The following is a 15,098-nucleotide window of genomic DNA, read 5'->3' as shown; positions in this document are numbered from 1 at the left end:
GTGAGCCACTCGAGTGTGAGCAGGACGCCAAACATTGTGGGGCCTGGCTCAGCGCCATGAGGCGGAGCGGCCTTCCCAGAATTCCGGAATGTTCCTAACGATTGGCTGCACAGGGACTCTTAGCATTCAGGAGCTTTTTGGCTAGGCTTGCTGTGGGAAAGGCCGCCTGTGAAGTCTATTTTTTTCCATCTCTTGCCTCTATAATAACCATGCCATTTTTATGTTCTGACACATAATAAATGTCAAATATGAATACTATTTGAGTCTTTTTTAAAATCATATTGTACTTAGAAGCCACAGGGCCACAATATGAACCCAGAGGAATATACAGGTCTATCCTTTGCTAGATCCCAAATTCTCATTGGCTTTATTTTTACGGATTACCTCTCTGTTCTGCAGAGGAATATTGTCCACCTTGCTTTTGGATTTTTCCTTCTTGGGGTGACGCAGCTTATTGAGGAAGCTCTATGAGTACTTACGACTTGGGAAGGAGTTTGAAAGCAAAAACACCTAGTGGGAAGATAGATTTATGACCAGCTGTCTAAGTTCCCTTCCAAGGGCTTTGGTGCTTCAGTAAAGACTCTGGGTTCCTTAAGGTAGAGTTCCCAATCCTCTTTCCATTTGCTTATCCCACATTATACTAGAGCCAAGACTCTGAACTTCATCTTTTTCTGGTGGGCATCTCCTGATGAGAATTAGACACAACTGTCTTAATTTCCATAGTATGATATCTAGGCTAGACATTCCTTAGATGGATGAGTGTCCATATGGCCATGGTGACGGATGCAAAGGACCCAAATTTATTTCTGTTGGCTCATAGTGATGTCTTGAGTTTAATTTAAGGGCAGAAGCATCTATTTAGAACTTAAACTGTAGTTCTGTGAAGTGAAGGATTGGACTTCAGGTTCCAGGCTTCATACTACTTTTGTTGGTTGTGATAATGAGGCCTGGGGAAATGGCAGTCACGTGGGATGTTCCTTGGGATGTTTCTCTGGCCCTCTTTTTCTCTTTCCCACCTCAGTCACTTAGGCCAGTTTGGTCTTTGACCTCTGTAACATGATGGCATCTGAAAGGCTGGCCATCTCCCTTTTTTGACGCGCCTTCTCTAAAGTCATCTTATTAATATTTTCTTTGTATTTTTTTCTTAATTTATGTGGCAGAATGGGTCAGGGGACTCGAATGACTTCTGGCGGATTGAGGTTATAAACAGAAAATTTGGAAACCGAATCAAAGTGCTGAGAAGTCGAATTCGCCTCATCCATCTGATCACAGGTTGTGTCCTGGGCTCCTCGGGAAAGGTCCTGCCCAAGTGGTAAGTCTCTGGGGGTTTGGCATCCCAGCAGTGGCTCATGCTTTTCCTTTCACACTTACAAGGAGAATGCCCCGAACTTCCATTCCCGAATGATCAGTGTTCCCCTCGTGTTTGGTTTTTCTTTGTGGTGGATGGAGGGAGAAAAGCCATCAAGAACTTTATGGAGCCCAGAGCTCCAGAGTTCCTGTGGTGTTTCACATGTTGTAATAGTTGAGCATTTATATCTCTGGCCTGTGATAACTCTCTGGTTCTGTGTCTCTAAACTGGGCATGATGTAGGCTAGACTACTTCTGGGATGGTCATGAAACAGAGAAGTGAGAGGCTGGAAAGAGCATGACCGCTAGGTTGGAAAGAGAAGCGTTCCATGCGGCTGGACAGCACCGCTGTCTGGTGAGTTTCAGGTCTTCTGAGAGACATTGTGACTCCTTTTCACAGGGGCTGGGAGCAGATGGAAGTCACATGCACACCATACCTGAAGGAAACCCTCAGCTCCATCTGGAACGTGGAGGACCATATCAATCCCAAATGTGAGTGAGGTCATGTCCTGGGCTGGCTCTGAAGGGAACATCTCTAAGTCATTCTTATCTGAGGAAAATAACCCTTTACAGACTCTGCTGCCATGGTATCTTATTGTTGCATTGTCTTCCTTTTTTAAACCTAGTCTCTTCATATGAATTGTCTGCACGGGCAGCTCCTTTTTCTGCCTGCTCACTTAGACTTCCTATTCTTCTTAAATTCTTCTCCCACAAGTGACCAGTGGCCTCACTTGGGGCCAGAGCTGGTTGCCTCTCACTGGATTTGACTCCTGCTGCCGCCTGCAATGCAGGTCCCTCTGCTTGCCTCCTTCTGGGCTCTCTGTTCCCTCTGTGGTTACCTCCCTAACCTCAAGGCTCAGAGCAAGCTGGTGCTTTCCCTTTCTGCCCCTGCATAGGCTCCTCCCCTCCCCACATCCAGCTGAGGCTATTACAGAAAGTGATGGCCACGGCCCTTGATCGATCCTGTATTTATACTCCCAGGCTCCAATTTGACATTTCCGGTCCAGTGTCATCTTCAACTCAACGAGTCTCTGAGCTCATCCTCTGCCTCCTAAACTACCCCCTTTAGGCTTGATTTTTCTTCTTCATGCTTCCCACTTCATTCTTACCACCTAATTTAACCAACCAGCTAATTAACTAGCTAATTAAACAATTCACTGACGAGTATGCTGGGAGCCATGTAGGGCCCTGGGGATGCCTTGGTGAATGAGATAGGCTGGGTCGCAGTCCTCACAACCTGCTTCGGGTGTGGGAGCTGCATTTGGGGCAGCACCATCATGAAGGGTGACGGCCCAAGGGCTGTGGGTGCCTCTGGTTGGGGGTGCGGTGGGGTGGGGCTTTTCATCTGTTGCCATTGCCTCCCTCAGAATGCCTGCTGAGTGCTACAGGCTGAGGGAATGATGGAGAATTCCTCAACACTCTCACAGGCTTGTTAGCTTGTCAGGAAGGTTACCCTCAGACCCTGGCAGCAGAGTGGATATCATGGACAGACAGCTGTGAGGAGAGGCTGTGTGAGGAAGGTTCACGCCTCTATCTTTCTTTTTCCAGTGCCAAACATCAGCCTGGAAGTGCTGCAGCCCAGTTTCCCTGAGATAATGCTGGAGTCCCACATGGTGATGATCCGGGTACCGTGACCCCTTCCCACTGGGAAGCTTCTCCAAGAAGTCTTAGGCATCCGCAGATTTGGATCACAAATCAGTAACCATGCTATAGGCCCGCTGCCCGCTTGTGGAGGACTCTGAAAGTGTCTTCACATAGTGACTTAAACTTGGTCTTCCAAGGCACTGAATGATGGTGGTGATGCTGCTGGTGGTAACTTTGTGAACACTTATGCAGCTCTTGTGTGCCGGGCACTACTGTAAGCCCTGCACATGTATTAACTCACTCACTACTCATTACAGGCCTCCAGAGATTCTGTCCCCAGTCTACAGAAGACAGAACTGAGCATAGAGGTTAAGGGACTTACCCAGGGTCACAGCTAAATGGAAGCGGTGGATCTAGGCCTTCAGAGTCAGTGCTAGTGACCACTACACTCCTCTGCCTCTAAGTGATTCTCAGATCTGTTCAAGTGGCAGAGCCCCTGAACATTACAGTGCTCTTGGCTGAAAATCATGAGACACTGATAGTTGATTCCATCATATGAAATTAGAATCAGCTAGGATGAAAGGCCCGGAGAAGGCAATGGCACCCCACTCCAGTACTCTTGCCTGGAGAATCCCATGAATGGAGGAGCCTGGTAGACTGCAGTCCATGGGGTCGCTAGGAGTCGGACATGACTGAGCGACTTCACTTTCACTTTTCACTTTCATGGATTGGAGAAGGAAATGGCAACCCACTCCAGTGGTCTTGCCTGGAGAATCCCAGGGACGGGGGAGCCTGGTGGGCTGCCGTCTATGGGGTCGCACAGAGTCAGACACAACTGAAGCGACTTAGCAGCAGCAGCAGCAGGATGAAAGGCCAATTTGAGTGTGCTGTTTATATGCAGCATAAAATCCCAACCAGGACCCCACTCATGTTCCCAGAGAGAAACAGACTGCTTAGGGGGGCATGGTTGATGCTTTTCAGGGTTTTAAAGACTCACTGTTTGTGCTCTATCATTAGTAGCTGACAGCTGACATAGGTTTAAGAACAACTGAGAGACAAAATCTGTAAATTGAGAAAATTCTACCCACTAGCTTAAAATTTCCCCTTTGAATTGGAAAACCCTCCTGCAGTTTTGATGTAGAGGGAGAAAGCTCTTTACTGTGGCTTCTGGAAAACTGGCACTCTGCAGGAACAATGTTTAGAGCCAGGTTTGTGGACCTCTGCGTTGATGCAGAGAGCAGTAGCTCTTGTTTTTTCTTTCCTGGTGAGCCACTGTCAGTTGGTCTCTCCTGGAAGTGATTATGTAAGCAGCACTTGGTAAATACAGTTGACTTATTTCAGCAGATTAAATTTAAAAATCCAACTTTTGTCATTTTTGCACATTGGGAGGTGATGAGTTGACAGTAACCAATCTCCGGGTCACTTCTTCCCTGACTCTGTGCTTGTAGCTGTCACTGTGGCCTGATGACAGAGCTCTTTTGAATATATGCCTGTCAGTCAAAATAGTATTTTAGATCTGGGTAGAATTTTAAGACTAAGTCTAAATAAATAGTCTCATTTCTTCTTTCATTATCTAAGAGGTGGAATCAAAGAAGAAAAGAGACATAAGGAAACTTTGTTATTCAACGGATGTAGAGTCACAATGGGGCGAGAGATCAAAATTGTCTGGACTGTAGAAGCCGCAGGGCATCTGTTAGCTGAGCAGGGGTCTCAGGCCTGGGCAGAGAAGGCACCATGCCTGCTGAGGTTAGCTGGAACAAGCCCCCTGGGTACTAAGCATAGAGAACAATGCATAGATATTCAGATTTTCCTTGCTTCCATTTCTTGGTTTACTAAAGGAGCTCGGTTTCTGAAGAGTTTAATGTGTAGGATGCCCTTGGCTTGTTCTAACTCTGGCTGGAGTCCCTGGTTTAGGGCTGAACCGTACTGGCTGGAAGGAATTGATTTCCCTCAGCAGTTGCTCTGGGGTCCAGAATGATTCATTCTTCATTGTGAGGTTCTTAAGATGGCCATAGTGGTTGAGGGGCTGTGCAACTGGCCCATTTGGATCTGACACCCCCTGTACTTTCTACCCTGAAGGAGCAACCCAGCCACCATAGGGAGGCCTGCAGACAACTCCCAAGCCCTTGAGGCATTGGGTTAATAAGGCCCTGGCTGGTGGTTCAACGAACCAGGCAGGCCTGGATTTTTCTTGAGCTAGACCCGTGGTCCTTATTAGAGCACGGTTTGTGCCTCCGAGGGGGTATTTAATGATGTCCGGAGATGTGTTTGGCTGGCATAATGGGTAGGGGTGCTATCCAGTGAGTAAAAGCTAGGGCTGCTCACCACTCTACATTGCACAGACCAGCCCCCACAGGAGACATCTGCAGCCCAAAGTGTCAGAGTGCCCAGGTGGAGAAACTTTGACCTGACTCCTCCTTGGGAAATGCCTTCTCAGTCTGTCTGATGACGAGGTTGGCGCCTTGTTTTAGCAAAGGTCTGATTTTGCCGTATGAAGACAGGTTATTAGATATTCTTGGCTGGTGGACTGAAGGGACTGAGACTGAGTCCTTCAGACTAAAGTGTGCATTCTCAACCGGGGGGTAATATATTCTTAGAGGGCGAATAAAAGGAAACAGTTTTTTAATGTATAAAACACAGGTATTCATTCATTATATAAACAGCTAAACGGAATATCTATAGTATTAAAATGTCATGAGGGGACTTATTCTGCTGATGTTTTGCAGTATATACCAATGTTAAGTCATTATGTTGTATACTTGCACCTAATGTTATATATAAATTATACCACAATTTAAAAAATGCTTTAAATGTCACTGCAAGGGAGTGTTTAAGGAAAATATATCTTAAAAATATTGACTGGGGACAGGTAGTAATGAAAAAAAATTACTGAGAAACACTAGACTAAAGTAACTTTTCCAGAGTCCAGGAACTTAAGAGTTCTGGGTTTGGGTTTGAAATTGGCCTTTCAAGGAAACAAATAACTGAGCCCTGATTTTACACGCCCCTCTCCTCATCCTCTTGACACCTTATCCTTTGCCAGGAAGATGGATATATATTTTGTGCCAAGGGAAACAGGCCTGTCATGCCTCTTTCCCTCGAGCAGAGAGTCTGAGCAGACTGTCTCTGCCAGGACATGGAGGCCTACTCTTTGGGTGAAGTGGGGCAGCTGTGGTCAGCAGGTGTGCGGTGACTGAGAGTGACCCCTGACTCTCCCCTGCCAACGAGGGAGAGGGCAGAGGAGAGAGGGCTTGTCTTGACATGGACATGTGGCCACACATCAGAGATGCCCGACCCTCACGTTCCTGTCAGCCTTCTAGAGCTCTGTCTGGACCAGCTTTTTCCTTACCACTTTCCTGCAGGGGAACAATGGCCTCAAGCCCAAGGACAATGAGTTCACGTCCAAACCCTGGCACTGGCCTATCAACTTTCAGGTAGGGCCCAAAGCGAGAGCTCCTCCCCGGGAACGGAGCTGAGGAGGAGGCTGTGGAGCCTGGCTGGCGGTGGGGGGATGCTGGGGTGGTGGGGGCAGGCCTTGCCGGGCGGAGGGTGGCCGGAGACGGGCTCTGGCTCTGCTTGTGCTCGGCTGGACCCAGCCTCCCCAGGGAGCTCATGGAGAAAGTGCCCGCTCCGAGCCTCCTGCCTAGGCTCCCTGTCTGTGAAAAGTGGCCGGTCTTCCTCCCCTGGAGACTCAAGCGGCTGGGCGGGGCTGAGCCCTGTCCCCACTCTGTGTCCTTTGCTCCACAGGGCCTGCGCTTCTCAGGGGCCAATGACACCGACTTCCGAGTGTATCTGCTGGGCAACCCGGTGAGTGCCCCTCGTGCTGCGGTGGGGCCCTGAGCGTGCCGCAGGGTGCTGCTGCCTCCTCTCACCCGCCCGTGCCCGTCTCCCTGCAGGTAGTCTGGTGGCTGAACCTGCTGAGCATCGCCCTCTACGTCCTCTCAGCGAGCGTCTTTGCTGTGGCTGTGCAGAGGGGCGCGCATCTGCCTGTCGAGGTTGAAGGTCGGGTCCCTGGGCTCCCCTGCGCCCACCTAGCAGCCCGAAGGGTGCCCGCACTTGGGGAGTGCTGGCCTGCTGATGGGCCATCCTCTGCCTTTCCCTCCCTTTCTTCCCTTCTCTGTGACTTTTTAGAGCTCAAAGCACCAGATGCCTAGTGCTGTGTTAAACCCTGTGTCCTCCCAGCAGAGTTTATTACCTGTTTATGGATTAGGAAACCGAGGCACAAGGAGGTTAAGAACCTTGTCCCAGTAGGTGACAGAACTGAGGTTCACACCCAGGTGGTCTGCGTTCAGAGCCTTCACTGTTGACCTCTACACTCTGTGCACGACTGCCCATTTTTTCTCTTCTGCTCTCCTGTCCTCTAGTCAGGAGCAAAGCAGCCCCCAGGCCATGGGCTGCAGCATCCAAGACGTTCACACAGGTCCTCTGCTGCCTCTGCAGCTCCGTGTCTGCAGACATGGTCCCAGGCCACCCCTCCCCAACCCCCGTCCTCTCCTTTGCCCGCACCCCCGCCCCATCTTGCTGCAGAGATCTGTGTGGCAGCAGAGATGCGGGAGCTGGGGCCGGAGGCCGGGCGGCCTGCTCCTGGGGTTGGGCGCCCCTGCTGGGGGTGCCCAGGCCTCCCGGGCCAGGGAGTAAGCAGTTCCTTCTCCTGCCAGCCGCCGTAGGGTTGTTCACCCTGGGGGGTGAGGGACGGAAGGCCCATTCGGGTGACGTGGCTCCTGTGAGTCACATGGCGAGGAAGGGGCAGAGCTGCACGGGGCAGGCTCCATGCCCGTCCCTGTCGGCTGACCAGGCTGTGCTGCTTGGGGCTCAGGGCTGTCCCAGGTCCTGCTGCGAGGAGGCGGGCAGCTCCTGTTCGGCTGGATGATGCATTACTTCCCCTTCTTCCTGATGGGCCGGGTCCTCTACTTCCACCACTACTTCCCCGCCATGCTCTTCTCCAGCATGCTCACAGGTCAGCGCTGCCCTCTGGGACCTGGGTGATGAGGGTGGGCAGGCCGGACGAGACCACCGTGGAGCGGCGGTGCTGGGGGAGCCCATCTGCCTCCCCAGAAGACGTCCTCTGACGGAGCAGTGAGGGGTTTCCCTTCCTCCCCAGGCCTTCTGTGGGACACCCTCCTGCGGCTCTGTGCCTGGAGCCTGGCCTCCTATCCGCTGGCCAGATGCGTGCACGTGCTGGGCATCCTGAGCCTGCTCCTGGGAACTGCCTACAGGTGAGCGCCCGCTGCACCTGCATGGCCGACCCCCCAACCCCAAGGCCTCAGCCCTGGGTGCGTTTTTGAGCCCCTGTTGAAGCACACTGGTGCCTGGCTGTGTCTCCAGAGGTTCGTTCTGGTTTTGTTGAGCCCAGTTTGGGCCCTGTCAGCCACTGTTTCCAAAGCCCTCCACGTGACCTGAAGGGGCAGCAGGTGGAGAAACATGCACTAACGCCCTGCATTCTCACCTCTAGCCAGCGGCTCCCAGCTCTGCACCTCTCTGGCTCATGTTGGAGAGCACCCCTCTGCAGTTACCTGGCTCCTAGCTGGCGTGGCTCTCAGCGGGGGGTAGGGGGGGCAGGTGGTAGAGGGTCGCCAGGGGGTGCAGTGTGGCTCAGAGTAACTGCAGGGAGGATGCTGTTTGGCAGGCCGCCCCCTCCCCCATCTCACAGTCTCACAGATCTGCAGTTGAGCATCACTGGCCTTGAGGGGCCGGGGCAACATAAAGTCCTGAACTGGGAATAGGAGACTTGTGACCTGAGAGCACATCCACATTTTAACAGAGAGTCTGGGCCACACAGCCAATGACCAGACCCTGGACTGCTCTGTCTCCTGGGCCTCTTGAGAAGAGTCCTTTTCCCTTACTGTCATTAAGTCGCTCTCTTTCAAGGTCCCAGAGTATGGTGTCCCCACGTGGTGAAGTCACACAGGCGTGCTGACACCTCAGGGTGGGTCCCGTAGGTAGAGAAGGTCTGAGGAGCTGAGCGTCAGGGGTCTCAGGGCTCCCCGCCTCCGCCGAGGCCCTAGGGTGCCAACTGCCACCCCCCCCCCGGGTTCTCCCCCACAGTTTCTACCTCTTCCACCCTCTGGCTTATGGGATGGTAGGTCCCCTGGCCCAGGACCCCCGAAGTCCGATGGCCGGGCTCAGGTGGCTGGAATCGTGGGACTTTTGAGGCCACTGCGAGGACTCCAGCCTGAGACCAGGACCTTCGTGGGGACGGCCAGCTGTGGAGCCAGTCCCCGGACCCTCCAGCCGTGGAGGAAGCAGCCCGAAGAGCCTGTGGACTTGCACTGCCTGCCAGCACGCAACCCGCTGGGGAGCACCGCGGCCCTGCTCCTCACAGAGGCTCCTCCACTGGCTCTGCTCAGCCACAAACAACTTCCCTCTCAGCCCCGTCCCCCATGAGTGGATGAGTGTGAGCGTGCGTGTGTCCGTGTGCCTGTGCAGTGTAGACCATGGCTGTGGACAGTGGAGCATCATAAACTCTTAAGAAATCGTCCAGGGCTACAGTAGTATTTTCTGGTGTTTTTTTCTCACTGGATTGGGTTGTAAGATTCATCAGAAATTCTCAGCTCCAGGAAGGCTGACTGCACTGACCCCGCCTTGGGGAATTACCTCGGGTGGAGCCGCCAGGATCGTCAAGGCTGTGCCGCCCTCCTTCCCGCAAACAAGCAGATCCCTAAGCCAAACACCCCAAGCTGGAGGGCCCGCCTCCTGCCCGCAGTGTGTGCTCAGGGGCCCGGGCCCCAGTGCAAAGCAGCCCCGCTGGCCCTCCTCAGCCCTCGGCTCCTTGCCGTCTGGGAATGCTGGGCGTGTGGTTGGCGAGGGGCACGGCACCCCATCCCTGGTGCTGTGTCCTCAGGGCCTGGGAGCCAGGGGCAACTAGTGGCTGCCCATCCCCTTCCTTCTGCATCCAGCCTGGCTGTGAGGTTGGGACCCATGCTCTCCCACCGGCCCCTCTCCTAGCACCCAGGGTGAACGTGAGGGGTTGGGCTGAGCTCCCGGTGGGGTGTCCGGGGCCAGGTTGCCCGGCCTTTCTGGGCTAGTGCTCCTGTCACTCACTAAGCTTTCCCCATGCCTCCTCCTCTGGTCCCCAGTGCTGATGCCCTCCTTTCTCTCTGTTTCACCCCCTTCCTCTGGGTCACTGTTTCACCTGTCTCCTTTTCCCCAAGGCCCCAGAGCACCTAGGCATGCATCAGAACTTCTCTTTACCACCTTGAAGCCCAAGCAAGCAGCTCGGAGCTGTTCCTTTTACTTCCTCCCCAGGTGAAAGAGAGAAGGAAAACCCTTGGGCCAGAACTGAACTAACCCAAGGCCAATCCCTCAGCCCGCCTTCGTCCTCCTGGTGCATGACAAAGTATTTTTTTTTTGTCTCAGAGGACTGTAATGCTTCAAGGTTTAATGATGAACCTCTTGCTACTTTCCATCTTCCCTCCTCTGTAGCCCCCACCAGCTCTGCCAAGGTCAGAGCTCTTTCGAGCTTTGCTCGGTGGTTGCCACGGAGACTGGAAATTGGTCCCAAGGACAGGCTGTGCTACCCACTGGGTGGTGGGGAGGGAAGCTTCTGGCCATGCTCGGATGCTCAGACCGACCATCATTAAAGTTAATAGAGGAAACGCAGTCACATCCAAAGCAAGGCAGGTTTGTTAATTAGATCTGGGGCCCCCGTGACCTCCCTTTCCCAGGGCTGCAGCCCTTTTGACTTCCCCTAGCAGGAAGCACTGCTGCCGGGTGCTGAGTCTGGGCTGCTTGCTTAATTGTGTTTCTGGAAGGGAGGGAGAGCAGGGATGGAGAACCTCTGCTGTCCCATGCCCCCCAGCCCCCCACTTCTCTCGCTCAGACCAAGTTGCTTTCTTCTGAGCTGGGGGCAGGGGGCAGCCCTCTGGGTGGGCTCTCCTGGAGATGGAATGCGGGAGACCCTGGGCTTGACTGTTTCAAAAACCAGTGGCCCCACGCTGACAACTGGGAGGTGGTGGCTGCTTCTCCCAGTGCCTTACTGCCTAATAGGAACTCGTTGGAAGGGAGGTGCCCTGAAGGAGCCAGAGGGGCAGCCACTCTGGTGAGGGCAAGGAGGGTAAACGCTCAGGTGGCCTCCTGCCCAGCCGCCCTCCTAATCTGGCCACCCCGGGGACAAGAGCTTCCTTGGTCTCTTCCACTGCTCTCCGGAGATGGGAGAAGAGCTGTCTGCCCACCCCACCCCCTCCTTTGCCCAGGCTGGCGCACGCTTGGCCAACACAGCTCCAAGGACCCAAGTTGTGTTGTTAGAAGATGCTGGGGAAAGGGGCTGTCAGAGCCATGCTCTGCACATGGGCTCCAGCCCCCGGAAGAATGTGACACGTCCCGCAGACGTGCTGGTGGAGGAAGGAGACATTTGCCAGCTCAACCTCCAGCCAACTTCTTAAACCACATTTTATATTAAAAAAAAATTTTTTTTTCCACAGATAATCAGAGGCCATTTACTTTTGTAATAAATAGCTCTTATTTTGAATGCCATGTTGTTCTTGTTGTACTTAATTGAATCTGACTTGCCCTCTGGCTCCCAGAACAAAAAGAATGTTTGGAGTGCAAGAACCGTTCCATTGTGTCTGGAGTCTGAGCCATTCTGACTCCAGCAGAGGCCCTGGGCTGGGCAGGTGAACCCGGCTATAGCAGGAGACACTGAGGCCCTCTCATGAATAAGGTTACTTGAGTAATGTTGGTTGTTACTTGTATTTATTTAAACTTATTCCCAAATAAGCAGGAAGCTGGACCTTATTTTTCCCTCTCGTAACCTCGTCACACAAATATAAGGAGAGAGAGAGAGAGCGTCCACTTTGAGACAGCTGAGCGGCCCAGCACTGCAGCACTGATGTCCATTCTGCTCCCCAGAGGCCCCCGTCTTGGCAGGCGTTTTCTCATCAGGGGTCACGTTAAGGTCCGAAGGAGGTAAGAGCTGATGTGTTTTGGACCGTAGCTGAGGGAGGAGAGGAGTCCAGTGTACTGTGAAACCGGGGGCCTTTGGGGCTCCCTGACCACGCCCCCCTCCTGCTTAGGACCAAGAGGAGCTGGAGGGAAGAGGAGGGAATCCTGCAGCCCCTCGGGGGGTAGAACTGTCGAGGACAAGCAGGCTAGGAAAGGACCAAAACCTTCCTGGCACAGCTCGGTTTACCACCTCCCAACACGTCTGTGACACCCGAGTCCTCATAAAGGCCCAGTGAAGTCACAGCGTTTTTGTTCCCGTTCCACCCAGGAGGGATTCCATTCCTTAGCCGAGGTGCCACGAGCAGTCAACAGTAGAGCCAAGGCTGGGTTTCCCAGGTGGCGATAGTGGTAAAGAGTCCTCCCGCCAGTGCAGCAGATGTGAGAGACCCGGGTTCAATCCCTGGGTTGGGGAGATACCCCTGGAGATGCTAAGTCACTTCAGTCGTGTCCGACTCTGTGCAACCCATAGACGGCAGCCCACCAGGCTCCCCCGTCCCTGGGATTCTCCAGGCAAGAACACTGGAGTGGGTTGCCATTTCCTTCTCCAATGCATGAAAGTGAAAGTGAAGTCGCTCAGTCGTGTCTGACTTTTACCGACCGCATGGATTGCAGCCTACCAGGCTCCTCCGTCCATGGGATTTTCCAAGTAAGAGTACTGGAGTGGGGTGCCATTGCCTTCTCTGTCCCCTGGAGAAGGGAATGGCAAACCCACTGTAGTATCCTTGCCTAGAAAATTCCCACGGACAGAGGAGCCTGGTGAGTTGAAAAGAGACAGACACGACTGAGCACTCAGCAGCAGCAGCAGGGCCTCGGCACTGAGTTGGGCTTTTTCTGCTTCTGCAGCCTGGTGCTGGGACTAGAAGCACCTGCCCAGGACAGCCTGGATCCCCTGGGGAGAAGGCATAGCCTCAGATTAGCATGTTCCTTCGCACCTGCTGCCTAAAGCACCGACAGCTCGTCCAGGGCCCGGTGTTTGCTGGTGCAGCTAGACCAGTGGTCTTCTGGGAGGGAAAAAGCCTTGATCTGTAGCATCTGTCCAGTCTCATGGTGCAGATGCTCCACCATGGCCTCTTCCAGGCCACTAACTTGATTGATGTCACTGAGAAACTGGAAAGACTAACCCAGTTGGCTCTCCCGAGCCATCTAAGAGCCAGCTCCAGCACCCTTTTGACCCAGACCCGGTGACCTTGCCTTGGTCGGAACTATGGATGCAGCTCTTGCTCACAGTCCATTAAAGTGACGGAGACAGTGGAGCACAGAGGTTTGGAGGAGGGGCCAGGGTCAGCCTTGAGGTCAAATACTGGCCCCCCCACTTACGAGCCAGTTACTTAACCTCGTTGCCTCCATTTCCTCAACAGTAATACAAGGGCAAAATAAACAGGATCTACTTGACAGAGTTACTATGAGAATGAAGAAAGGTAATGACTCAAAGTCCCTTGCATAGTATCGACATGGATCTCAGAACGTGTTAGCCCTTTATCGTTGGTGATAAAGCAGCCTCCGTGACAACACTGGCCCTACAACACTGGCCTCTCCTCAATTAGAACCTCATGCCCAAGTCTGTGGGCAGATGCCGGGAGTGGGGCTTTTGTGACTTTTCCCCAGCCTCTCAAATGTGGAGTCCACCCCTGTGTCTCCTGATTGGAATACACCACCCAGACCGCAAGGCTCAGGCAGGTTCCTGGGCCTTTTCGCTCAGGGGAGCGGAGATTAGAGAGCACTTAGCTCTCTCCTCCTGCCTCCTCCCGGCTCTAAAAAGGCAGAGCGAGTGCTGACTGCACCGCTTACTAGCTAAGGCCATCAGCTCGCTAACCCGTCAGACTCCAGACCCTGCCCAAAGGAGAGAAGAGGCAAGCAGCGTCCCGAGAGTAGACTGTTGCCAGGAAGTGCACACTGGATGGAGTGGGAAGCCTTAGATGAGCCAGCAGGCCTGCACGGAGCCCTGGGCATCTGGGCACCGAAAGATAAAGGTCCCCAGAGATACATGTGGCCCTCCCCACGACCTGCCGAGCTGGCTGCAGGGCCATGGGACGCCGACCCGGGAGTCTAATCCCCGAGCACCCAGCTTTCTCCCTTCAGCCCCCAGGCCCTTTGTGCTCTCCCTCGGGGATCTCCTGGACGCCTTAGGACACACGCCAGCTGCCTTGCAGCTTTGCTCCCCTGCTCCAGCCCAGAGACCCCCAAGATGTGAGGAGGGATGGGGAAGAGAGAAATAAGGTGTGCTCCCAAGTCCCGCATCCCTGGAAGAGGGAGAGAAGAGAGATGGTTTTGCCAAGTTTGCCTGGGAGCAAGAAGAGTGCTGCTGAGGCCCTCAAAGGATTCCATACTTCATGCCTAGCACAGGGTTGGCCAGCAGATGCTCTAGAGGGCAAGGATTCCATACTTCATGCCTAGCAGAGGGTTTAGCATGGAGCCTCAGCCAGTTCATGCCTGAAGGGTACACCCACCTTGTACCCACGGACCAAAGGAGGTGGGCTGAGAGGTTCCTGGAAACCCCACTCCACCCCCCTTACCACACCACCGAGGAAACTGGAAAAAAGAGGCGGGCAGACTGCCGGTGGATAGGCTTGGAGAGGACATAATGAAAGATAAGTGAGGATCTTGTTCTTTAAAACAGGGACCACTAGGCCTGGGCTGGGGCCCATGGCACTTGCAGGCTTGAAAGAGAAAGGTTCAGGTCTATTTAACAGGTGACCAACCTTACACCCTGAATGGCAAATTCAGGAGATTCTGTTTCATGAACTTCAAATTAAAGAAAGAAATAGTGCTTCTATTTAAACGTGTACGAAAGTCTATTAAAAAATCGCTGAATAGTAGAAGGTTCTTGCTGAACCCTCTCAGTTGTCCAGGCACTGGAGTGCTCACCATTGCTGCACCTGAGACCCCACTCCTGGCCAAGCAGAGCTGGGGTTAGAACCGGAGCTGACAGATTTCTAAGGATGGAAGCCTCAAGAAAACGCAGGCCTGGCTGGACACGGCGGTGGTCTTTGCCCTGTGCCTAAAGCTGAGCGCCCTGGTGGCCCCCGAGTGTGCCGGGGTGCTTCAGTCAGTAACCAGAGCTAGGGCAGACCCTGCCCAACCCTTCGCGGCCCTCGCCCGGCTCTGCCTTGTCACACAGGCAAGCGCCCTGGCCTTCTTCCACCCCCACCTCGGGGCTGCAGGAAGGAGACCTGATGCCAGGGGTCGGATGCGAAGGAGACCTGGTGCCAGGGGTCGGATGCGAAGGA

General features: G+C 53.6%; 1 protein-coding gene across 3 annotated transcripts in view; it reads left to right on the top strand.

Annotated features, from left to right (window-relative positions):
- POMT2 (protein O-mannosyltransferase 2) overlaps positions 1–9,407 on the top strand; it is a 45,276-nt gene extending 35,869 nt beyond the window's left edge. For 2 of the 3 annotated variants that reach the window (XM_005212200.5, XM_005212199.5), the window contains 9 exons: positions 1,161–1,312; positions 1,748–1,839; positions 2,896–2,972; positions 6,294–6,365; positions 6,679–6,738; positions 6,828–6,933; positions 7,748–7,888; positions 8,033–8,147; positions 9,015–9,407. In XM_005212200.5, the coding sequence (XP_005212257.3) occupies positions 1,161–1,312; positions 1,748–1,839; positions 2,896–2,972; positions 6,294–6,365; positions 6,679–6,738; positions 6,828–6,933; positions 7,748–7,888; positions 8,033–8,147; positions 9,015–9,315 (1,116 nt within the window). In that variant the 3' untranslated portion in view covers positions 9,316–9,407. Of the gene's footprint in view, positions 1–1,160; positions 1,313–1,747; positions 1,840–2,895; positions 2,973–6,293; positions 6,366–6,678; positions 6,739–6,827; positions 6,934–7,747; positions 7,889–8,032; positions 8,148–8,976 lie in introns of all 3 variants that reach the window. The other variant, NM_001192896.1, reaches the window with a different exon arrangement.
- The last annotated feature ends 5,691 nt before the right edge of the window (positions 9,408–15,098 follow it).

The sequence above is a fragment of the Bos taurus genome, chromosome 10 (genome assembly GCF_002263795.3).
Source record: "Bos taurus isolate L1 Dominette 01449 registration number 42190680 breed Hereford chromosome 10, ARS-UCD2.0, whole genome shotgun sequence".
Taxonomy (NCBI): Eukaryota; Metazoa; Chordata; class Mammalia; order Artiodactyla; family Bovidae; genus Bos; species Bos taurus.
This window is presented reverse-complemented; position numbering and strand designations above follow the sequence as displayed.